The sequence below is a fragment of the Lepidochelys kempii genome, chromosome 14, assembly GCF_965140285.1.
Source record: "Lepidochelys kempii isolate rLepKem1 chromosome 14, rLepKem1.hap1, whole genome shotgun sequence".
Lineage (NCBI taxonomy): Eukaryota > Metazoa > Chordata > Testudines > Cheloniidae > Lepidochelys > Lepidochelys kempii.
This window is the reverse complement of record NC_136393.1, coordinates 27,238,912-27,264,962: the sequence shown is the minus strand read 5'-3', so window position 1 is coordinate 27,264,962 and position 26,051 is coordinate 27,238,912. Positions and strand designations below refer to the sequence as shown.

Here is a 26,051-nt window from a genome sequence, read left to right as displayed (position 1 = left end):
ACTAGCTTTGGGGATTATCTGCCCCATTCCTTACAGTTTATCCTAATCGAGTTACCTCAGTGTGGCTCCCTGGGACCTCTGTCACATGGTGAAACTAATCAGTGTAGCCTGAAATGTGCTGAATTGGGCTGGGAGGTTGCATCTTTAATGAAAAATAGCCTATTCCAGCTATGGACCAAGTTGTGGACCAGATTCTTTGTTGCCATGGTACTGGTGTTGTCATTTCCACTAGTAAAGGGGTTTAAGCCAGTGCTATTCTGATGTAGTAGTGTTCACACCCACTTTGCGCATGTGTATATGACTGTACAAGATGCAGGACGATGGAGAATATGACTTACTGCCTTTTGTGAACCACTCTAGCTGGATCAGTTCCACAAACACTATGTCTTGCTTGAAGCATTGATAAAAGCATTTCTCTTTATGAAAAATAAATAATGCTAGACAGATAAATTTTTAATTAACAAATATTGTAGAACATATTTAGCAATACTCTTCACGGTGTGGCTCAGGGATATTGTTTAAATCTACAAACATTGAAATGCTGGCTGGATTATGTATGTCCTTTAATTGATGCTCCAAGTCCTCTGTAGTGTTATGAAAAGAGCTAACATACATATTCCAAGCTTTCTCTGGAACTCCAGGATCTGGAAACTTGCATTTATTCTTTAAACTTCTCTCCAGCTTTTTTCGTTTGTGCTTGAATTCCAAAATAGTTTTTGTATATCGGTTAATAGTGGTGACAGAGGCAGCCATACAGCAAGCGAAGGAACCCCATGCAAGGCTGTCAACAAAAAGGCTTGTTAGAAAGTGACAGCAGTTTTGCATCCACATCATACTACTGTATCTCCTAAATATATTGTAGCAAAAGTGGTCAAGCTATCCATTTATTGCTATAAATTATGGATTAAATGGGGGAACAGATTCCTAGTGGAAGGTTTTAACAGCTACTGTAGAGTTAAACAGCTCAAGATGAAGCAGAGTTAACTGAGTACTTAAGTTTAATGTTTGCCTTCAACTGTATGAACACTAAACAGCATATTTTTGTGTTTTAGAACAAAATGATTATTGGCATAAGTGAGTATCTATGAAAGAAGGGTCCCTCCTGCTGAAACAAGCTGGAGCATGCTGATAACTCAGTGTGAGTAAGAAACTATGTTACGCAAAGCTATATTTTGCTAGAATTAAGTTTTAGACCCTAAAAACCACGTTATTTTCATTTTGTTTGCAACCCTTTCATAGCTCTCTCACTCTTGCTTGAAATCATGGAAATCTGTGTTTGTAATGGGGGGCACCCCCTCCTGAGCACCGCCTGCTGCTCCATTTGGTACTGCAGGCCTTTTCCTGCTCCTGGTGCTCCCAGTAGGTTTGTGACCTCCCTAGGTAGGTCTTCAGTGGCTCAGCCCTCCAGCCAAGTCACACGGTCAAAAAGTAAATCACTTCCAGGAGTTATAAAAGTTCTACGAACTGTTAGCCCTCACCAGGGTATTCAGCTCTATCTCTGGGCCCTTTAAATCCCACCCTTAGATCAGGCTTCTAAACAAGCCTTCTCATTGCTTGGGCCACTTTCCCAGTGGCCAGTGGGGAAACCCAAGCCTGCCCACCTCTCCAGGTCCGAAATCAGGGATCCTACACACAGCAGCCACATGCTGCCTCCTTTAAAAAGTTGCTGCTGTTTTTTCTCTGGGATTCTTTTCACCTTGTCTCTTTACCACCACCTCAGGGTTACAGTTCTTAGGTCCTCTCTCTCTCTCAGGTCCAGTAAATGCAGCACACCAAACACCCTGGGCCAGAGCAGAGCAGAGCACCCCTCTAATCCTAGCCAGAGACTGAGCTGCTCAATCTTGCAGCTCCTTTTATTTGAGCATAGTGGGCTCTGATTGGCTGCTTCTGTGTAGCCTTTCTAGGTAGGCCTGGAGGACTCACCTTTACTAGTCCTTCCTGGGGCAGAGTGCAGTGGGATTGCAGGGCCTCCAGTAGGGGGTCACAAAGGTCCAGGTGCACCCTGTCACAACGTTCTTTGTTAAAAACTAAGAATAAGTTTATTACTACAAATCATTTTGGTGCTGTGTAGTAGGGTAGAGTATATAACCCCAGCTGAGCTACCAAGCTATTATCTATAGTGGCTCTTTGGATTCAGTGAACTTGTGGTTACCTCTGTGAGTGTCCAGTAAGAGGATCTGGACACTGCAGGGGAGATGGTTTTGGGGAGAATTGAGACCAGAAGTGTTGTTATGGACACTCTGTAAGGAGTAACTGGGCTGGTGGAAGCCAGGGTGAGACCATTATGCTGTGAGCTGACTCCTGGTGTCAGAGGTCTCAATCAAAGCTATACAGCACAGAAGCACCCAAAGTTAGAGGGCAAGGAGTGAAATTGGAAAACGTCCAGCAGAGGGCAAATGATTAGGGGACTAGAACACATGACTTATGAGGAGAGGCTGAGGGAACTGGGATTGTTTAGTCTGCAGAAGAGAAGAATGAGGGGGAATTTGATAACTGCTTTCAACTACCTGAAAGGTGGTTCCAAAGAGGATGGATCTAGACTGTTCTCAGTGGTAGCAGAGGACAGAACAAGGAGTAATGGTCTCAAGTTGCAGTGGGGGAGGTTTAGGTTGGATATTAGGAAAAACTTTTTCACTAGGAGGTTGGTGAAACACTGGAATGTGTTACCTAGGAAGGTGGTGGAATCTCCTTCCTTTGAAGTTTTTAAGGTCAGGCTTGACAAAGCCCTAGCTGGGATGATTTAGTTGGGGATTGGTCCTGCTTTGAGCAGGGGGTTGAACTAGACGACCTCCTGCAGTTCCTTCCAACCCTGATATTCTATGATTCTATGAGGATGGTAGAATAGGGTGGATAAACTTACTAGGGTGGATAAACCCCCAAAACATCATAGGAAGATGATCAAATAACTTTTAAGACACTTTAAACAGTACCACACTATCAGGTAAAAAACATTACCTCCACTCCTGACTTTCACTTGGATTTGGCAACACTACCCCCTGCTTAGCGAGTGAGGTCCAATTTCAATCAAAGGATACTAAGTACAGTTCTGCTGCCCTTTACTCATACAATAAGGATAACAACATTTAATTACAATGACATTTCATACTAATGTGAATCTTTACATGAAATAACCAAAATTGACCACTTAGGCAAGCAGATTTATTTGGTTATCGCCTAGGCAGGGTCTATGCAAGTATAATCTGCTCCTAAGGTTTTTTCCCCTCAGTTCTTCACTAGACAGCAGGGGAGAGTTCATTCAGATCCTGATTACATTCTCCTCCCAGCCAATAATTTTTCGTCCTGGCAAATCACACTCCATATTATACCGGGTCTACGAATTCTCCCCATAGAGTCTTAAGAAGCCTACTATTGCTGATTCAAACCTGTGAGCTACATGTATCAGTTCTTCTCTAACCTCCCCAGGTGCTCATAAGTTAACCTGTTTACTGGCCTGATAACCCTATCACTACTATTGAGAATAGGGATTGCAGGGTCAGTGAAGACTTCTCCGTGTCAAGGGACGGTAACAGTTCCATTGATGGTTCCTCAGACACTGACATAGGCCTCTGCATCTCTTGCTCCAATAGTGGAGGGTCTAAAGCATCAGGGACACCTTCCACCTGTATGTCCCTTTGCCCAACAACTGAACTGTGTCATCAGAGTCCTGTCTTTCTTTCAAGAGATACGGGAATGCTGGTGGGGCAGACTCATTGCCATAGGCTGGTCGCACTGATGAAATGGGTGTGCTAGCAACAGGCCTAAATGCTTCTGCTGTGGGGTTCAAAGCCAAAAGAAGTTCAGTAGATAGAGGCCAGAATCTGTTCTCCATTCTAGGATACACCATGGTAGTGTCTTCAGTCTCAGTCGGAGCCATGCTGAACAGGGTGGGTTAGCCCCATGGGGCCCATTGCCTTTATTGGACAGTGGTTTTGGTCCAGCTTCTTTTTGCCACCCATTTTTTACTACTACTCCTCCTCTACTAGAAAGCAGGTCTTAGGGTCAATATTCATCCCCTTGCTCCACTCCTCTAACATGTATACAGCCATTATAGAAAGTGTCGTTTCTCAAAAATATAACAAAATTGTTTCCCCAAATTAATGGTTTACTCAAAATGTGCTTGCAAGGGGCACTGACCCAGGACCCTAGACAAGCCCACAAAACTGTAACCCTTCTGCCAAGTGGAGTCGACAGCAACAAGGGCCTGGTTTAAAATATAGGGGTTCCTATTAACAAAAGAAAACAAAACTGTCTTCAGTCCTCACCCAGTACTCTAGAAAAACTGACCACCGCCCTTGGGCACCCCTTAGAGGCAACACTTCGCCACTTGCTGAGGGTATGGCTACACTGCAGTTAGAAACCTGTGGCTGGATGGGCCACCTGACTTGGACTCACGCTAAGGGGTCGTTTAATTGCAGTGTAGATGTTCAGGCTCGGGCTGCAACCCAAGTTCTGGGATCCTCCCACCTCACAGGATCTTGGCGCCTGGACACCATTCCAAATCCAAATGTCTACACCACAATTAAACAGCCCTTTAGCCTGAGCCCTAGTCAGCTGGCCTGTCCAGCCACGAGTTTTTAATTGCAGCGTAGCCATATCCTGAGTCTGCGTATAACAAAATAAACAAAATTAAAGAACTAAACAAAGCATTAATTTGAGAAAACACTGCAACAATCACTTGAAAGTATACAACCAATAAATAAAACCCCTGCCCCAGTATTGGCTCTGTTTTCCACCGTGTGATGCGAAAGTCCAACAGATGGATGTGTCTCTAACATGCCATTCCCCTTTTTCTTCCACTGCATGCCATTCATGGTTTGTTGTCCAAGGTCAGCAATATCCTCAGAGGCCAGGAGTGTGTTTGGGTGGGTTTGCCTCTCGGCCCCTTTGCTCATCAACGTTGTTGCCGTTTCTGCCACTGTCATTCTACCCTCCACGCTACCTCTTTCTGCAATGCTGTATCCTGCTGCTCCACTACTTAGCCCAATTCTCACTGATTTCAACTTTCTGCTGATTTCATTGGGTAGCAGGGAACTTCTCTGCTGCTAACTCTTCTACATTGTCTTTTCACTGCAACACTATATCCACAGCTGACCTAAGGTTCAGCTCCTTTAGAGCAGCTTATCAGTACATGCAGCTCAAGTAATCACTAACACCACCCAGATTCTCAGTTGAGTCTAGTCAGCTTTACTTTTAAACACTGGACAGAAAAGGATCAAATAGCTCTAGAGACTCCCTAAACAGGACTGGACCACAAGGCAAAGATACCTATACCCCTCTTCTCTAACTTTCACCAGGATTTGGCATCAGTAGTCCCTGCTTAACAAGTGAGGTCAAATTTAGGGTGACCCCCTCAATGGGGCATACTAAGCCCAGTTTGGCTGCCCTTTACTCATACAATAAAAATAAAAATATTTCATTATCTCAGGATTCATATCTTTACCAAAACAGCCAACACTGATCACAGTGTAGATGTTCAGGCTCGGTGTTCTGCCTAGGGAATCAGCAGAGAAGGGATGTCTATGCAAACACAGTCTGCTCCTGACATCCTTTCCCCCCATCTTTTCCTCCTGCCATAGATGGCAGGAGAGAGCTCATTCAGACCCTGCTTACAATGAGTAGTTGAGGGCTATAAAGCAGCTCAGCTGCACTGATAGGGAATGGGGCTCAGTGGCATGTTTCTGCCATTTACTTGCCTTCTCCACTCCTGCCTCATAAAACTGACCAAGGAAATCCACAAGGGTGCAGAAGCGTACCACAAAAAATATTCCAGGGATGGGGAAAATACTTTACAGTGAAAGACTTAAGCTGAACAGACCAAGCTCTTTATCAAAAAGAAGATCGAGAGGTGACTTAATTACAGTGTATAAGGGCTAAATCCACAAAGGAACTTAGGAACTGCAATGCTGAGTGTTGCACCATCTACCATGTAGGCATCCTTCCACCCAGTGCAACCTCAGCCCACGTTTGGTGCCCAACTTAAGAGACGCATGACTCTTGCATTTGGGGAGGCTTGCATTTGCAAGCACCAGAAGCTCCCTAGAAGTGGGAGGGGCCACTGGTGCCTGGACTGTGAACCCACCCCTTGCTCCACCCTGAGGCTCATCCATTTCTCAACCTCCTCCCACCCAAGACCTATACCATGCTTCACCCTCACTCTGCCCCGAAGCCTTGCCACCACTTGGCCTCTTCCCCTGAAGCTATGACCCCACTCCACCACTTCTCCCCGAGGACTCTCTGCCTGCTGCTCAATCCTCTCTGCCCCCTCCCCCTGCCCACTGCTTGCTCCTCTCTGCCTCCTCCCCAAGGACCCCCACCTTCCGCTCTCTCCTCTCTGCCCCCTTCCCCAAGCCCCCCATCTGCTCCTTTCTGCCCCCTCCACAGAGGTCCCCTTGCCTTCTCCTATCCACCCCCTCTCCCAGGGCCCTCCCACCCACCGTTCGTGCCTCTCCGCCCCATCCCCCAAGCCCCCCACCACTCACTCCTTTCTGCCCCCTCCTGCCTTAAGGGCGAGCAGCGGGTGGAGAGGAGCGAGCTGGGACTCGGGGAAGGAGACCTAGCGGGAGCGGAGCTCTGGGGCAGAGTGGGGGCGGGGTCGCTCTCCGGGCACCAGTGGCCCCCCCACTTCTGAGGAGCTTCCAGCAGCAACAACAGAAAGGTGGCAGGCTGGCACGCCTCCAAAGGGAGGTGCACCACAACTGGCATTTCTTGCCCTGTTTGGAGAGATTTCATCTCCCCAAGCCCCTTATACCTGCCGCCAGGCTTCCTACACATGGGGAGAGTTAGGTGCCTAAAAATGGGAGCCACAAAAGCTAGCACACTGAGCAGGGAGCCACCTATTCTAGCCAATAGGAAATTCCACTGTGAGGGGTGTGTCCTAAGCCCCACGCTTCAAAGGTAGCTAGGCACCTAATTGTGGGCTGGAGAGAGGTATCACTCTCTGCTTGGGATTCAAAGCTGTGAACTGTCTGTTGGGGCTGTGAAGGGGGAAAGAGGAGAGAATGAGTGAACAAGAGATTCCGACCCATTATAGCCAACAGCCCAGAGATTAGGGTAGTCGCCTGGGATGTGAGAGACCCAAGTTCAGAACATGCCCCCCAATGGAGTTCCCTATCCACTGGCTTATTGGGTACACACACACAATCCCCAAACATCATCATCTAGCTGTTCTTTGTGTGAGGCCCAGTTTGGTAAGAGTGCTCTTAAAATGCCTGCTGGATAGGCCCTGAACATGAGATAGGCAGGGGACTGTATAGCTTGAGCATCCCACTAACTCGGGTTTAGGTGTAAGCAAAGGTGCTAAGCAGCTTTGGGGCATCAGGATTTGGTTTTGCTCATGCCTGCTGGTGGAACTTAGTCACTTATAAGTTCGGTGGCAGCTAAGTGGGAGTTTTGAAGGATTCAATGGCACCAAAATGTTGGACTTAAGTGCCTAAAGTGATTGTTAGGCACCTAAGTCCCTATGCAGATCTAGCTCTAAGTATCTTCATGGGGAGAAAATACCAGGTACTAGAGGGCTTTTTAATTTAGCAGAGAAAGACAAACAAGAACCAATGGCAGGAAGCTAAAGGCAGACAAATTCAAATTGGAAATAAGTCAGAGTTTTAAAAGTTAGTGTGATTACCAAATGGATCACACTATCAAGGGAAGTGGTAGATTTTCCATCTCTTGATGTCTTCAAGTCAAGACTGGATGCCTTTCTGGAAGATATGCTGTAGTGAAACACACATGACTGGGCTCCGTAGATGGGTAATTGTGTGGAATTGAACAGTCTGTGATATACAGGAGGTCAGGCAAAATGATCTAATGGTCTTCCTGGCTTTAAAAATCTATGAATTCAGTGCACAGGATAGACTGCAGCTACTCAATATTTTGTTTCATCCTCATTGTTCAACTTGTGGCCCCCAGGTTTATTTACTGCACACTAACCATACCCCACTCTGAATACACAATTCTAATTTCTTCATGGGCTTTTCAATGGTGCTCATCACTACAGTATCTGAGAACTTCAACTATATTAATGAAATTATTTTCCCAACACCCCTGAGAGGTGAAATGGCATTGTTATCCCTGTTTTACACATGGAGAGCTCAGGCACAGAGAAATTAAGGTCAAAGGTATCCATTAATTTTGGGTCCCCAAATCTTAGACACCCGAGACCTGAAGTTTCAAAGTATATAGCACTTTATGCTTTCAAAGCACAGCTCCCATTGACTTCAGTTGCAGCTGTGAGAAGAGTTGAAAGCAGATTTTCACACAATGTAAATGACAATTTCCTGACTCAAAGAGCATTGCAGCCAGCATGGAGGAATTTTTTATTAGATCTTGTTTTAACAGATAAAGAAAAATTGATCACTTAAAATTAATGGTAGTCTAGGTACAAGTGATCATGACTTGATCAGATTTATAATGTACAAGCAGAATGAAGTCCAGCCCAGTAATATATATGCACACTTGATGCTTTAATAGAACCAATTTCATAAAGCTAAAAACTATTATGAGCCAAAACAGCTGGGAAGACTAATTTAAATCAGAAAAATGTGAATGTTAATTGGGAATCATTAAGAACTCCTGACTAGATATCAAAAAAGCCACAAACCCACAACTGAGGAAAAATGCCATGCTGATTAAAAAACAAACCTGGTTTGGAGGGGAAGTGAAGGTAGCAATAAAAAAAAAGTGTGTGTATTATAAATATATAAAACAAATGGAAGACAGGGGAAGTTGATAGCAATGAATATAAAATATAAATCAGGAGCTAGGAATTGTAGAAAATTGATAAGGGATGCAAAGAGACAAAAAAAAAAAAGAAAGAAATGTATTGCCAGCAGAGTTAAGGACAATAAGAAGGCATTTGTTCAATATATTAGGAACAAAAAGAATCCTGACAATGATATTGGTTCATTACTAGATGGAAATGGTAGAATTATCAATAATAATGCAGAAATGGCAGAGGTATTCAATTAATATTTCTGTTCTGTATTTGGGGGAAAAAACAGATGATGTAGCTATATCACATGATAACACTCTTTCCATTCCACTAGTGTCTCTGGAGGATGTTAAGCAGAAGCTACAAGAGGCAGACATTTTAAAATCAGCAGGTGCAGATAACTTTCATTGAAACTGTTAAAAGAGCTAGCTGAGGAGCTTATCGGACTTTTAATACTGATTTTCAATACGTCGTATGTAGGCCTTGCTAGAGCCTTAGGCATAACTAACAGTGTGAACCAAACGCTGTGAACCAGAGTAGGCCTGGCCTTGGCAGAATAGCAATGCACCAGGTGTTAGCTAATACCACGTAAGCACATTCCTGGCCTAAGAGGATGGTACAGAAACACCCAGAGTTCAAAATGAGTGAACAAATTCTCAAGAATTTATAGATCTCTATCATATCCCCCCTTAGTCAGCTCTTTTCCAAGATGAAAAGTTCTAGTCTTATTAATCACTCCTCATATGGAAGCCATGCCATACCCCTAACAATTTTTGTTGCCCTTTTCTGAACCTTTTTCAATTCCAATATATCTTTTTTGAGATCATAGAATCATAGAATATCAGGGTTGGAAGGGACCCCAGAAGGTCATCTAGTCCAACCCCCTGCTCAAAGCAGGACCAATTCCCAGTTAAATCATCCCAGCCAGGGCTTTGTCAAGCCAGACCTTAAAAACCTCGAAGGAAGGAGATTCTACCACCTTCCTAGGTAACGCATTCCAGTGTTTCACCACCCTCTTAGTGAAAAAGTTTTTCCTAATGTCCAATCTAAACCTCCCCTACTGCAACTTGAGACCATTACTCCTCGTTCTGTCATCTGCTACCATTGAGAACAGTCTAGAGCCATCCTCTTTGGAACCCCCTTTCAGGTAGTTGAAAGCAGCTATCAAATCCCCCCTCATTCTTCTCTTCTACAGGCTAAACAATCCCAGCTCCCTCAGCCTCTCCTCATAAGTCATGTGTTCCAGTCCCCTAATCATTTTTGTTGCCCTTCGCTGGACTCTCTCCAATTTATCCACATCCTTCTTGAAGTGTGGGGCCCAAAACTGGACACAGTACTCCAGATGAGGCCTCACCAATGTCGAATAGAGGGGAACGATCACGTCCCTCGATCTGCTCGCTATGCCCCTACTTATACATCCCAAAATGCCATTGGCCTTCTTGGCAACAAGGGCACACTGCTGACTCATATCCAGCTTCTTGTCCACTGTCACCCCTAGGTCCTTTTCCGCAGAACTGCTGCCTAGCCATTCGGTCCCTAGTCTGTAGCTGTGCATTGGGTTCTTCCATCCTAAGTGCAGGACCCTGCACTTATCCTTATTGAACCTCATCAGATTTCTTTTGGCCCAATCCTCCAATTTGTCTAGGTCCTTCTGTATCCTATCCCTCCCCTCCAGCGTATCTACCACTCCTCCCAGTTTAGTATCATCCGCAAATTTGCTGAGAGTGCAATCCACACCATCCTCCAGATCATTTATGAAGATATTGAACAAAACCGGCCCCAGGACCAACCCTTGGGGCACTCCACTTGATACCGGCTGCCAACTAGACATGGAGACATTGATCACTACCCGTTGAGCCCGACAATCTAGCCAGCTTTCTACCCACCTTATAGTGCATTCATCCAGCCCATACTTCCTTAACTTGCTGACAAGAATACTGTGGGAGACCGTGTCAAAAGCTTTGCTAAAGTCAAGAAACAATACATCCACTGCTTTCCCTTCATCCACAGAACCAGTAATCTCATCATAAAAGGTGATTAGATTAGTCAGGCATGACCTTCCCTTGGTGAATCCATGCTGGCTGTTCCTGATCACTTTCCTCTCATGCAAGTGCTTCAGGATTGATTCTTTGAGGACCTGCTCCATGATTTTTCCAGGGACTGAGGTGAGGCTGACTGGCCTGTAGTTCCCAGGATCCTCCTTCTTCCCTTTTTTAAAGATTGGCACTACATTAGCCTTTTTCCAGTCATCCGGGACTTCCCCCGTTCGCCACGAGTTTTCAAAGATAATGGCCAATGGCTCTGCAATCACAGCCGCCAATTCCTTCAGCACTCTCGGATGCAACTCATCCAGCCCCATGGAATTGTGCACGTCCAGCTTTTCTAAATAGTCCCTAACCACCTCTATCTCCACAGAGGGCTGGCCATCTCTTCCCCATTTTGTGATGCCCAGCACAGCAGTCTGGGAGCTGACCTTGTTAGTGAAAACAGAGGCAAAAAAAGCATTGAGTACATTAGCTTTTTCCACATCCTCTGTCACTAGGTTGCCTCCCTCATTCAGTAAGGGGCCCACACATTCCTTGGCTTTCTTCTTTCTTCTTCATGGGGCAACCAAATCTGCACGCAGTATTCAAGATGTGTGCATACCATGTATTTATGTAGAGGCAATATGATAGTTTCTGCCTTATTATCTGTCCCTTTCTTAATGATGCCCAACATTCTGTTAGCTTTTTTGACTGCCACTGCACATTTAGTGGATGTTTTCAGAGAACTATCCATAGTGACTCTAAGATCTCTTTCTTGAGTGGTAACAGCTAATTGAGACCCCATCATTTTATACATATAGTTGGCATTATGTTTTCCAATGTGCATTACTTTTGTGATACAGCAGGGCCAGAGAGCAGCAGGAGAATTGACTGATTGGGTGCTGGGAAGTTAGCTGGGAAGTAGGTGGGCAGAAGCCCTAGGATGATCTTGTTCCCTGTGGACGAGGGAAACATTACTACAGGTTAAATAGATTGTGGAAGTGTGAAAGGGAAAAGAGGATTTGTGTGCAGTTATTTTAGTTTGGTTAAGAGACAGAGCAAGAAACAGGCCAACCTTAACCCTAATAACACAAGATTTGTAGAAGCGAGGTTTGTGCGAGGCGAATAGGAAAACTACAAGGGACCTTGCTTTAAGATAAGAATGGAATGCAATGTTGACTAAGATAATGGGAAGAAAAAATGTATAAACAGGACATAGCTATATGTAATGAAAGGGAATAAATAATGTTTTATATTGTTTGTACTTTGAAGATTTGCCTAAGGACAGACACTCTGTCCAATTGCTGTCTTCCCTGCAATTGCATGAATAAATTGTCTCTGACTCGTTGCTGACAAACTCAGCGTGAAGACTCTGTCTTCTTCCATCAGACAGAGAGAAGGAAGGAGAGCTGACCAGAGTTTGGAGGAGTACTGCTGTTAGCCAGAGAACCAGATTGCCAGGGGAAGGGAAACCCTGCCCAAGCAGAGCAGAGGGACTCCCCAGGCACAGAGGACTGAGGGAAACCCTACCCAAGGGGAGAGAGGGTAAGCAGCCCGCAAAGCTGAAGGGGCTGGGACTCAGAGTAGGAGAGTGGACCTGGGTCCCTTCTCCGTTCCCCTCTCTCTCCCACCGGGGCACTAGTGGAGCCCACAATGCCCAAGAATAGGGATAAGGGGTGGCGCCCTGACCCACCACACCAAGAAAAAGCACAGGACCCATCCCAGTAGCATCAGCCATTTGCCACACTTTGCATTTATCAACATTTAATTTCATCTGCCATTTTGTTGTCCAATCACCCAGTTTTGTGAGATCCTTTTGTAGCTCTTTGCAGTCTGCTTGGGACTTAACTTAACAGAAGATTGGAAGAAAGTGAATGTTGTGGCAATATTTAAAAAGGGTAAATGGGAAAATTATAGCCTATCAGCCTGTCATCAATCCCTGGTAAAATAATGGAGTGGCTCACACAGGACTCAATTAATAAAGAACTAAATGTGGGTAATGTAATTAATGCCAATCAACTTGGGTTTATGGAAGATAGATCCTGTCAAACCAACGGAATATCTTTTTTTGATGAGATTACAAGTTTGGTTGATAAAGGTAATATACTTAGACGGTTGTAAGGCATTTGACTTGGTACCAAACAACATCTTGACGAAAAAACTAGAATGACATAAAATTAACATGACACACATTAAATGGATTAAAACCGAGCTCACTGATGGATCACAAGATGTAATTGTAATGAGGAGTCATCAGTGAGCAGGTCTGTTTCCAGTGGAGTCCTGCTAGATTGGTACTTGGCTCTACACTCTAACATTTTTATCAAGGGTCTGGAAGAAAACAAATCATCATTGATAAAGTTTACAGATGACACAAAAATTGGAGGAGTGGTAAATAATGAAGAAGACAGGTCACTGATACACAGCAATCTGGATCGCTTGATAAACTGGTCACAAGCAAACAATTTTAATATGGCAAAATGTAAATGTATAGGTCTGAGAACAAAGAATTTAGGCCATACGTACAGGATGGGGGAGTCTGCCCTGGGAAGCTGTGACTCAAAAAAAGATTTGGGGGTCATGGTGGATAATCAGCTAAACATGAGCTCCCAGTGCGATGCTATGACGAAAACAGCTGATACAATTTTGGGATGCATAACTATGGAATCTCAAGGAGGAGCAAATTCACCTCCGTATTTGGCACTGCTGGCATACTGTGTCCAATTCTGATGCCCACAATTCAAGAAGGATGTTGATAAATTGTACAGGGTTCAAAGAAGAGAATGGTTACTGGACTAGAAAACATGCATTACAGTGATAGATTGAGCTCTTTGAGTCTATTTAAATTTTAAAAAAAGGAGGTTAAGGGGTGCTTGATGACAGTCAATAAGTTCCTACATGGGGAACAAATATTTAATAATGGGCTCTTCAGTCTAGCAGAGAAATGTATAACATTTTCCAAGGGATAGAAGCTGAAGTGAGACAAATTCTGACTGGAAATAAGGCATACATTTTTTAACAGTGAGGGTAGCTAATCACAGGAACAATTTATCAAGGGTCCTGGTGGACTCTCCATCACTAACAATTTTAAAATCAAGAATCATGTTTTTCTAAAAGATCTGCTTTAGGAATTATTTGGGGGCAGTTCTCTGGCCTGAGTTATGCAAAAGGACAGACTAGATGACCACAATGGTCCCTTCTGGCTTTGGAATCTATGAATATTATTAAATAGTTGATTCACCCAAAATGCAGTGTGGCAAAATACCTCGTTCACCTCAGTAGGCTCAGTCCTTTTCAGCCTTGGAGACTGTGATTTGGGGCAAGGCAAATCCTTATAGGTGGCACACGGTCCTGTTACTCCTCTCCTCAGTCAGTCCCTTGTGCTTGTTTTCCTTCCCTTCTGGGGAGCGAGTGCAGCCTTCCTACTGGGAAGGTTTGGTGTCTTGCTACAAACAGCCTACTAGCAGCTTCCCTACGCCCTCACTCTCCCCCTCCTACCACCCAGGGGAGGGTTTGAAAAGGTCCCAAGTAGTTGGAGTCAGCTGAACCTAATTGGTTCCCTAGCAACCCCTTTTCCAGCTGAACCTTATTGCCCAGTGGTTCTCTCTCCTCAGTGGATAGGGAGGGGCCTTTTAATCCCCTGGGACTAATTACTACCGCCCTTTTGTAGCTGTTTGTCCTGGGTTTACCACAGCAGTTTCAATTGACCCAAAACTATTCACAAATTTGACTTAATTAGTGACAGCCGAGGAAAAGTTTTTCCAGGCCAGAAATGCAGATATGTCTTTATAACCTGCAGTCCAGTGATTACTGCACTTGCCTAGAATGTGAGTGAACTAGGTTCGAATCCCCATTCCGAACCAGGGAGTTGAACTCACATCCCTCATCCCAACAGAGCATCTTAACTAGTGGGCAACATACTATTCTGAGGTAGGTCTCAGTCTCTCCTATGGCAGCTGTTCCCATTTTAATGAATATCCATTGGTCTACAGAGAATGAAAATGACTCTATAGCAGAGGTGGGCAAACTATGCCCCGCAGGCCACATCTGGCCCGCAGAACCGTCCTGCCCGGCCCTTGAGCTCCCAGACGGGGAGGCTAGCCCCAGACCCGTCCCCTCCTGTCCCCCCTCCCCCGCAGCCTCAGCTCGCCATGCCGCCAGCGCTCTGGCCCACCACTCCTGCCTGGCAGCGCAGCACTGTGGCTGGCTCCATCTGGGGCTGCGAGCTCCTGATGGTAAGGGGGCGGGTGGGGGGGGGTGTTGAGTAAGGGTCAGGGAGTCCCAGGGGGCAGTCAGGGGACAGGGAACAGGGGGGATTGGCTAGGGGGTGGGTGATGGAGTGGGAGCCATGGCACCTGCATGCCCTGGGTAGTGCTGATACTAGCTGTCCTGGAACTATGGGACCTTATACCATTAGACAAGACTACAGAAATTTCAAATAAAGAAGTTGGTTGTTGTATTAGACCCTCAATGGAAAGCTCAAATCAGAGCCATTAGTTGTTACTGGAGGACAAGGATGGCAGAGAGAGCAATTTAAATGTTAATGAAACAGTTAGATATTTTAGTGCAAAAATTACCAATAGGACCAGCCATAATCCCACATCTGTGGTCTCCAGTCTTCTGGACCAAGGTTGACGGTCATTTGAAATACAGTTGTGTACATCATGTGTGCGACCATGCCAAAGAGACCTAGAAAAATATAACTTTGTAAGATATATTAAAAAATAAACACATGCAAAAACTGTTTCTGGCACTTTATAAGAGATTATTCCTGAATATGGAGAATGTTTTGTGAAGTATTTAAAGGTCTAAAAATAGCTGAAAAAATACTTTACTTTGTAAAGGGAATGGAACACCCACCACCCTGCTTGTGCTGCTCCACAAACTAGCAACTCATACATGGGAAGCCCCTTCTATTAGGGACTGAGTTGTTACGGTCACCTCTACAGCACCATGCAAACTTCGCTGTACACTGGGGAATGAGGATGGGATATTTAAAAGGTATTTAAGGAAGTTAAAGTGTACAAACCATACTGAATTTCAGTGGCAGTGGAGTGCCTTACTCCTTTAAGCTGCTTTGAAAACCTTATATGAAATTCATCGAGAGTAGTGTAGCTCATAGGGCTAGCTTGCCTTCATTATATTCAGCTGTAATGCAAGGAACCTATAGGCCTGTATCCTGTAAGACATTAGCTTCAGCAGTTTTAGCATAAAGCTTGAGGCCTATGAAATTTGGCACAGACAAATGGCCCAATGGAAAACCCCAAGTATTGGGGAGCTGAAATTAGAATGTTTAAGGGGAATTTCAGACCACAGGAACATAAGTCCAACCACAAGAGTGTCAAGGCAATGAATTGGTGTACATAACAATAACAGGTACATGAGCTACATCTGCAGATACCTAACCACAAGAGGGCCATGGCACTGAAATAACGTATATGATAATAAGTTGAGATAATTGATGTACTAACCTATAGGAGAAGGATACTCCAATGTTAGTAAGGGGAGGAAATACAAATAAGGAAAAGGGGGGAAAACCTACTGAATATGCATCAAACATAGTGGCATCAGCATAACATTTTATAAAAGTTGCATCCCAGCCTATGGACAGTAAAGAGAGAGAGAGAGAGAGCCTCTGAGAGGTGTCAGAATGATGACCACCAATGATGAGGGGGAAGGTGATGGTGACAAATAAGATGATGGTTAACATTTCCAGGTCATTCTGCAAGGGATGGTGTGAGCACAAAGTCAATGTCCCACCTCAGCCCCACTTAACTCTTATTTTAAAGGTAAAAAGAAAAGGAGTACTTGTGGCACCTTAGAGACTAACCAATTTATTTGAGCATGAGCTTTCGTGAGCTACAGCTCACTTCATCGGATGCATACTGTGGAAACTGCAGAAGACATTATATACACAGAGACCATGAAACAATACCTCCTCCCACCCCACTCTCCTGCTGGTAATAGCTTATCTAAAGTGATCATCAAGTTGGGCCATTTCCAGCACAAATCCAGGTTTTCTCACCCCCCCCCACACACACACACACAAACTCACTCTCCTGCTGGTAATAGCCCATCCAAAGTGACCACTCTCTTTAAAATGTGTATGATAATCAAGGTGGGCCATTTCCAGCACAAATCCAGGTTTTCTCACCCCCCACCCCCCTCCAAAAACCACACACACAAACTCACTCTCCTGCTGGTAATAGCTCATCCAAAGCGACCACTCTCCCTAGAATGTGCATGATTGTAATGGAATGCTAAACTGTAGTGTACTGTTCAGCCACTACATGGCACTCGGTGTAGAATATCTTATTTAAGCTAATCTCAGCTGTACCAGGCAGTTCATTGAAGGCTCTTAGGATGAACATGTGTGGTATGTGTCTTGCTCAGAAACAAGAACTGTAGCCATTCCATATCTCGTACAGGAGCATGACATAGTGTCAGAAGTAAACTAGAGTCGGAGGAGAACAGAAGCAAGAACACCACCTACAAAGGTTGCAGACAGAAGAAACAAAGCAACAAAGGTTGCAGGATCTTATCAACATGCCATGCTTCAATGCCCCAGAGAATTTGAGCTTTGACAAACCGTCACAATGGATGGACTGAGGGCAGTCTTTTGTAAGATTTTGAACTGGAAACAAGCTCCACAAAGAAACTGGAGATATACAGGTATCTTCTTTAATTTATGCTATGGGGAAACAAGAAGAGTGTATCTTTAAATCCTTTGATTTTACTGAAGACAATCACAAAGATGACTATGAAAGTGTTCTGGCTGTGGTTGATGCATATTTTATACCTTAGAGAAATGTGATTTATTCTCTGCTTCCACCAGAGAATTCAAGATCCAGGAGAAAATGTTGAATGCTTTATAAAAGCTCTGCATATCTTGACTGAAAATTGTAATTTTGGGAATGCAAAACTTAAAATATCAGAAACAGGCTTGTTATTGTATTAACAGGTAAAAACCTTGCCCAGCAGGTACAATTGAAGAGAGCTTTAACTCTAGCCACAGCTATAGAGAGCAAAGCATTCTGAGCTGGAGAGACAGCAAAACTTAGAGCAACTTGCCACTTGATAGGCCTTGTGAGAAAAATGGAAGAACTCAATGGAGGATTGATGACATTGGACTTTTGAAAGGAGTTCCAGTCTGTATCTGGTAAACAACCATCAAAGGGACATGGTCAGGCCCACTGCACAGGGCAAATTTCACCCTGACCAGGGCAATAATAACAGTAGGTGATTAGGCCCGTGGGTAATGAGCTTCTGGGAGCCCTCACTTAAGGTGAAGCCCCACAGGCCCTGAAGTGGGATTCTCAAACTAGGTTTTCAATTATCTCACCTGTAGAGCATGAGCCCATAGATGGTCTCAGAGTACACCTAGGACCTGATAGCTGTCACAAAAGACAAGTGTGTGTCCTGGCCTTGTGGTTAGGGCACTCAGCTGGCATGTAGAAAATCTAAGTTCAGGTTCCTGTTCTTCCAGATTTGAACCCAGATCTCCATCCACCTATGTATGGGCTATTATGGGGTGAATTTCTGTCCTCACCTGTAGGAGATATTCCACATTGTGTAAACACTTCAATAGTCATGGAGTGAGCAGCAGACTGATTTTATAGCCCAGTAGTGGGATGTGGGAGATCTAAGTGCAAGTCCCTGATCTACTGAATAATTGTTTGTTCACAGAGGAACAGCTCCAACAGGAAAGATTTAGAAAGCCCAATCCCAGAATGTCTACAGCCTAGCAGTCAGATTGCTCCCCTGACAGTCTAGTGATGTAGATACAAGTCTCTGCTCCAAACCAGTAAGAGCAGTGACTTGAAGCCTGGTCCCCCACATTGCAGGTGAGTGCCTTAACAGCAGGGCTGCTGGCTACAAGGTGGTATGGGCCTGTCAGTACCTCATACCTTTTTAAAAAATGGCCCTCACTGGCTTCTGCTTTGCTACCTTAAAGTTCTTATAAAGTTAGTTGTATATATGGAATACGCTCTTGCTTGGTTATCAACTCTGTCCCCTTTCCATTTCAAATATTCACTTTATTCTCAGATCTTTGAGCAATCACTTGTCAAGTCATATTTTTAAATTTGTGTATATCAATGTATTTTATATAAATGATGCATTCATTAAAATGTTGAATATTGGCAACTTTTCACTTACTGCCTTACTCCTGGCTGATTTCCAAAAATACCCTGAACCATGGCACAGCTACTGCTCCGCCAGAATACCCTAAACTACGGATACACCACTTGTAAGGGATATATGGGACAGATATGATTTGGATGATTAATAAGTAATGATTCCTTCTGGTCCTCAAAAATTAGAAAACATATCCCATCTCTGTTTATCCCAAAATAGGATCCACCTATGCAGACAATAAGAACATGTTTCACATCATGTCAGACACTGTGTCTAAGGTCCCACAGATCAGCCAAGCAACCCCAACTATTGAAACTTAAATGAGGGTATTGTTAATCACCTAGGCAAGACTCAGTCATAATCTGCATCTGTATAAACCTTTCTCCCATCCAGCCTAGCTAAAAAGAACTCCAAAAGAACTCCAAGCTACATGTTTTCATCCTAAATTAGAATCTGCAGGTTTATTTACCTTGAGACATATTAATATCCTTCTATATGTGGAAGATATCTCTTCTTCTATTGCAAGTCCTAAAGAATGTGAAATTTTTATGTATAATCAAAGGATGTATGGTGCACGTCCTCCAAATTTTGTTGGTTTTCATTGTAAATAATTATTGCACTCTAGAACTAATAGGAATTCTCTGGCACGAGGAAGGAGAAATGTTAAAAGATATAAACCAGAGTATAACTTTGGGCTATGAAGAGAAATTGCTTAAAATGGGGGATCCCAATTCACAGTGGAGACAAATAATGAAATACAACTCTTGAAACTGATCAAACTTAAAAAGCCTCTGAAAATAAAGGATTAAATAAATGTATCCATGCCATTCACTGAATACCAGCAAACCCTGAAACTAGGACTCAATAGAGTGAACTGAACCCAATGCAAGTGCATGAGAACTCTGTGGGCAGGGGGGAGGCAGTTACACCTTGTGTGAAAGTTGATGTGGCTAATATAATGTTGTAGAGTTGAAATGTGAAGGGAGTGTGCATTTTCCCACAACATGTGCAGTGTATATTGTAGAAGGCGTAAAAAAAAATGCAAACAAAACATGCTATATGTAATTAAATCCTATTGGGGCTCCAAAAGGAGCCACAATAGGTTGTGTTTTCTTTTTCAGGTGGCTGTGTGTTTTAGAAGCAGAAGTTAAAAGTGAAAAGTAATCAGAACTCTGGTAAAAGTTAATTGCTTCCCTTTTAAAACAGAGTCTTTGAGCTGCTAATAGCTTTTGGTCCAAAAGCAAGCCAGAAAGCATCTGTGGGGATGCAAATTACCTAGCTGATGGGGGAAGGAAAGAACTGCCCATAAATGGCAGCACAAAGGAGCTGAAAGTAATAAATATACCTAGTCAGCAAACAAGCTACTTGTAAGCGAGAATACTCAGATTATGGCCCTCCAGGAAAGGGAGGTGGGAAAACAAGTCAAGCCTGTAAATAAGAGGGGAAACTGAGGTACACAACCTCATAAATTTCATAAATAAACAGTGGAATAATTCACTAGCCTGCCTATAGAACAAAACAAAAAAAGTATAAAAGTAATTCTTCTGTTTTTCTTGCAGTCAGCAAAATTTGTAAAAGGAAAAGGTATTTTTAGGCAATAATCTGTCCCCACCCAGGGGGCTGGGAAATGTTTCTTTTGTTTTTCAGACACTCTACAAGCAAGCTGGCACCAGCGGAAAAGTAACCCAGAGCACTGTGGGTCTCCTGCTGTGATGAAGATTGTGTTGTGTGTTTCTCTTGTTATTACCGTTATTTTGGTGGATATTGTACAAGAAGGGTTAACGCATATAAAAGCAAAGGTCAACGCATGGTATGACCTGCCTGGGAAGCACGGTCTACTCAAACTAAAAAATCAAGTGCAAATAAAAAGGCACAAAATGGAGGTTAAAAATGGGGATAAATAAATTCTGTTGCATGCATCTTACAGGTGGACCCACAAAGGAAAAATAAGGACACCCTGACCTGAAATAGAACAATTATTGCTGCTATTCTTGCTATTATATACCAAAATCCAGCAATGTGAAGTGGCAAAGGGAGGAAACACGTGAATTGTTATACCACCCCACCCCCCCTCAAGTGGTGGTAATGAAGCAGATAAGAACTTTAAGGATTTACCTGTGGAAAACTGTACTACTAATCCCCCATGGGAATTTGGCAATGTCGGTATGTGCTGTATGATTTGGAGGTGGGGGGGGGGGGATCCTAACCTGGTGGATAATATCAAATTTATCAGAAAATATTGCATGGTATTCCTTAGGATGTGTCATGATGAATGACAGTGGGAAACAGTCATCTGGACATGTGGTTTGTCACGGAGGGCCCCCCAATATATAACTCTCTGACCTCCTGGGGTGTTTGGATTATGGGGTTCCACAACTGGGGTGTGGTGTTACCCTGGGTAATCATAATGGTATCTCCCTAGAGGACAATTCTTAGGCATGAAGTTATGTATATACCAGACTGGGTATGAAGTCTCCCCTGGGACATTGAGAATATGACAATTTAACTGCTTTGCAGAATGTAACCCTACAGGTAATATGGATGCCAAAATGGAAGGATCCTGATTTAAGCTGGCCACAGCCTGGAGCTGGAAATACTTCTTTATGGGCAAACGTGTGGGAGCCCTGTGGGAGCAGCTGCAACCAGAGCTCATCAATGTGTCCTTTCAGTCCATTACATGAATGGGTGGTACACCCCAGAGAATGGTGGGTGGACCAGGTACACCCCAACTGCAGCACATACATAGAAGGGTTGAAGCAACAATTTCATTGGTGGATGAGGGGATACACATGATATTGTCACTGCAGAAGGGATCTATGGGAAGTAGGAACCACGGGGTGGGTGTATGAAATCTGGGGGACCGTTGGATAACTAAGTAATTAATAAGCCAAAATGTAAAACTTCAACAACAAATCAATGAATTACTAGCACAGCAACTATCTGCAATTGCAATGGAATGAAAAAGGATGGAAAAGGTGAACCTGCAGTTAACTCAATGAACAGGGAACCTTGTAACATGGGTGGACGTATGGCTTTAAAATCTAACTTGGGAAGGGGGAAAGAAGGTGTGTATAAAAATGCAAAATGCCCAACTAGGGGGGCTAGCACCTAAGTAATAGTTGCAGTGGTACCTTGAAATAAGGTGGCGACTAAGGTGGTCCCCATGAGCCCTATGGGAATAATAAGAAAGGGAGGAGCTCACTGGGAACCACTGGGGAATAAATAGGAAGAATGGAATGGTGTAAAATGAACAATAATTCAGTTAAGTAATTGTTTGTCCAAAGAAAATGTTTAAATGTGCCCCTTCCCGATGGCTGTGAAGGAGCAGACCCAATGGCCTGTGCAGGGGTGGACGATTGAGTGTAATGTATATGGGGTATGAAGTGTTCTGCTGGAAGTGTACACAATTCTGTAATATAACACTTGGGAGTACATGTGCACCAGCATCTGGCACAATTGCACACATCTACGTGCTGCCATTGGGACTTTGGTGCATGAATGGAACTGTGGAACTCATTGCAGTGGACAATCATAGAATCATAGAATATCAGTGTTGGAAGGGACCTCAGGAGGTCATCTAGTCCAACCCCCTGCTCAAAGCAGGACCAATCCCCAATCGAACCAGTGCATTACCCAATTCCATACCAAGTGGTCAAGCTGGTTTGGACAATACCCTGTTTCTCTGTGAATATTCAATGGCCTCATGATATGGACAAAGCACATGAACACTGTAGGGGCAGCTCGCTGCAACTGCCAGAATGGTGTTACAGGATTTTAAACCTGTCAAAGGAGAAGAAGCAGTGCTTCCGGTGGTGGCCCGGATTTTGAACTATATTACAGTGGTCAGGGCTGACAATGTTACTGTAAATTATGGCTATTTTCCTATTATTAAGTATACTAATCCTGAAATGTATAGAGCTTTATGTGATCGGACACCCATCAACACCCATTAATTGAACAATAGTGGTACCGGAACCCACCTGGATAAACTGGGATCATTTAATAGAATCATAGAATCATGGAATATCAGGGTTGGAAGGAACCTCAGGAGGTCATCTAGTCCAACCCCCTGCTCAAAGCAGGACCAATCGCCAGCTAAATCATCCCAGCCAGGACTTTGTCAAGCCTGACCTTAAAAACCTCTAAGGAAGGAGATTCCACCACCTCCCTAGGTAACACATGCCAGTGCTTCACCACCCTCCTAGTGAAAAAGTTTTTCCTAATATCCAACCTAAACCTTCCCCACTGCAACTTGACACCATTACTCCTTGTTCTGTCCTCTGATACAACTGAGAACAGTCTAGATCCATCCCCTTTGGAACCCCCTTTCAGGTAGTTGAAAGCAGCTATCAAATCCCCTCTCATTCTTCTCTTCCGCAGACTAAACAATCCCAGTTCCCTCAGCCTCTCCTCATAAGTCATGTGTTCCAGTCCCCTAATCATTTTTGTTGCCCTCCGCTGGACTCTCTCCAATTTATCCACATCCTTCTTGTAGTGTGGGGCCCAAAACTGGACACAGTACTCCAGATGAGGCTTCACCAGTGTCGAATAGAGGGGAACGATCACGTCCCTCTATCTGCTGATAATGCCCGTACTTATACAGCCCAAAATGCCCGTTAGCCTTCTTGTCAACAAGGGCACACTGTTGACTCATATCCAGCTTCTCGTCCACTGTAACCCCTTGGTCCTTTTCTGCAGAACTGCTGCCTAACCATTCGGTCCCTAGTCTGACACAGTTTGACATTTGACACAGTTGCTCAGGCAGCTCCAGGCCAAGCTACGCTGAATGCAGGTCTGGGTAGCCCAGGCCCTTCAAAGAATGAATGCCTTCCAACTAGCTACTGAACTGCCTGCTATTTGTACTTGGACTGATGTAGCCTGAGCCCTTCAGACAGGCCTAATGGACACTCATTCGCTTCTTGGTCATATTACGCATGTTATAGGAGTGTTATTCATATTAATTGTATTATTAATCATATTCATGGGATGCTTAAAATTATGTACTGCCTTAGCCACTCCCCAAAAGCCATACTTGTAAATTCAGCGGCTTACCCCTTTTATGACCCACCTCCTCTCTCTCCCCGAAGCATGAACAGAGGGGTACTCCTCTTGATACTGGCTGCCAACTAGACATCGAGCCGTTGATCTCTGCCCATTGAGTCCGATGATCTAGCCAGCTTTCTATCCACCTTATAGTCCATTCATCTAATCCATACTTTTTTAACTTGCTGGCAAGAATACTGTGGGAGACTGTACCAAAAGCTTTGCTAGAGTCAAGATATATCATGTCCACCACTTTTTCCATATCCACAGAGCCAGTTATCTCATCATAGAAGGCAATCAGGTTGGTCAGGCATGACTTGCCCTTGGTGAATCCATGTTGACTGGTCTTCATCACCTTCCTCTCCTCCAAGTGCTTCAAAATGGATTCCTTGAAGACCTGCTCCATGATTTTTCCAGGGACAGAGATGAGGCTGACTGGTCTGTAGTTCCCTGGATTCTTCTTCTTCCCTTGTTTAAAGATGGGCACTATATTTGCCTTTTTCCAATTGTCTGGGACCTCCCCGATCATCACAAGTTTTCAAAGATAATGGCCAATGGCTTTGCAATCACATCAGCCAACTCCCTCAGCACCCTCGGATGGATTGCATCTGGCCCCATGGACTTATGCATGTCCAGCTTTTCTAAATAGTCCTTAACCTGTTCTTTCACCACTGAAGGCTGCTCACCTCCTCCCCATACTGTGCTGCCCAGTGCAGCACTCTGGGAGCTGACCTTGTCTGTGAAGACAGAGGCAAAAAAAGCATTGAGTACTTAAGCTTTTTCCACATCATCTGCCACTAGGTTGCCCCCCGCATTCAGTAAGAGTCCCACACTTTCCATTATCTTCTTCTTGCTAACATATCTGTTGAAACCCTTCTTGTTACCCTTCACATCCGTTACTTGCTGCAACTCCAATTGTGCTTTGGCCTTCCTGATTACATCCCTGCATGCTCAAGCAATATTTTTATACTCCTCCCTAGTCATCTGTCCAAGTTTCCACTTCTTGTAAGCTTCCTTTTTGTGTTTAAGCTCACCAAAGGTTTCTCTGTTAAGCCAAGCTGGTCGCCTGCCATATTTGCTATTCTTTCTGCACGTGGGGATGGTTTGTTCCTGCATCCTCAATAAGGCTTCTTTAAAATCCAGCCAGCTCTCCTGGACTCCTTTCCCCCTCTGAAAACATCCACTCAGTGTGCAGCGGCAGTAAAAAAAGCAAACAAAATGTTGGGAATAATTAAAAACGGGACAGATAAAACAGAAAATATCATATTGTCTGGGTCCCCTGCCCCTTGCACTTCCACCTGGCTGTTAGGAGTGGCCATCACGGTCTGCACCAGACTCCTGCCAAAAGAGGTTAGACTTTGGGGTGTGGTTGGCCATTGTGACTGGGGTGAAGAGAAGGACTGCTGATAACACCAAACCTTTGGAAGGGGGTGGGACCGGAGCAGTGGGCACTGCTGGAGGGCAGCGTCCTGAAAAGGACGCCGCAAGCTGGGAGCAACGCGGGTTGAGACACCAATCGAGGGTGGGAGACAGACGGGACACCACCAGCAGAGGGTGCTCTGCATGAACTGAGCTAAGTGAACAGCAGGAGGCACTGCGGTGGTGAGTCCCAACCCTGTCACACAAGGGTATGCCCACATTTTGAATACTGCATGTAGATTTGGTCACCTCATCTCAAAAAAGACATATTGGAAAAGGTTCAGAAAAGAGCAAAAAAATTAGTAGGGGTATGAAACAGCTTTCATATGAGGAGAAAATAGGACTGGGACTTTTCAGCTTGGAAAAGAGATGGCTAAGTGAGATATGACAGAGATCTATAAAATCATGACAGGTATGGAGAAAGTAAATAAGGAAGTGGTGTTTACTCCTCATAACACAAGGATTATGGGTCACCGAATGAAATTAATAGGCAGCAGGTTTAAAACAAACAAAAGGAAGTATTTCTTCACACAACGCTCAGTCAGTTGTGGAACTCTTTGCCAGAGGATGTTGTGAAGGCCAAGACTATAACAGAGTTCAAAAAAGAACTAGATAAAGTCATGGAGAATAGGTCCATCAATGGCTATTAGCCAGGATGGGCAGGGATGGGGTCCCTAGCCTGTATTTACCAGAAGCTCTGAATGAGCGACAGGGAATGGATC

At 44.2% G+C, this 26,051-nt stretch overlaps 1 protein-coding gene across 1 annotated transcript in view; it reads right to left on the bottom strand.

Annotated features, from left to right (window-relative positions):
* Positions 1-480: 480 nt before the first annotated feature.
* The window catches only part of GSG1L2 (GSG1 like 2), a 70,283-nt gene continuing 44,712 nt past the window's right edge, over positions 481-26,051 (bottom strand). The window contains exons 4-5 of the mRNA XM_073311544.1: positions 15,309-15,420; positions 481-781 (exon numbers count right to left, since the gene is read on the bottom strand). Of these exons, the coding sequence (XP_073167645.1) occupies positions 481-781; positions 15,309-15,420 (413 nt within the window). The remainder of the gene's footprint in view (positions 782-15,308; positions 15,421-26,051) is intronic.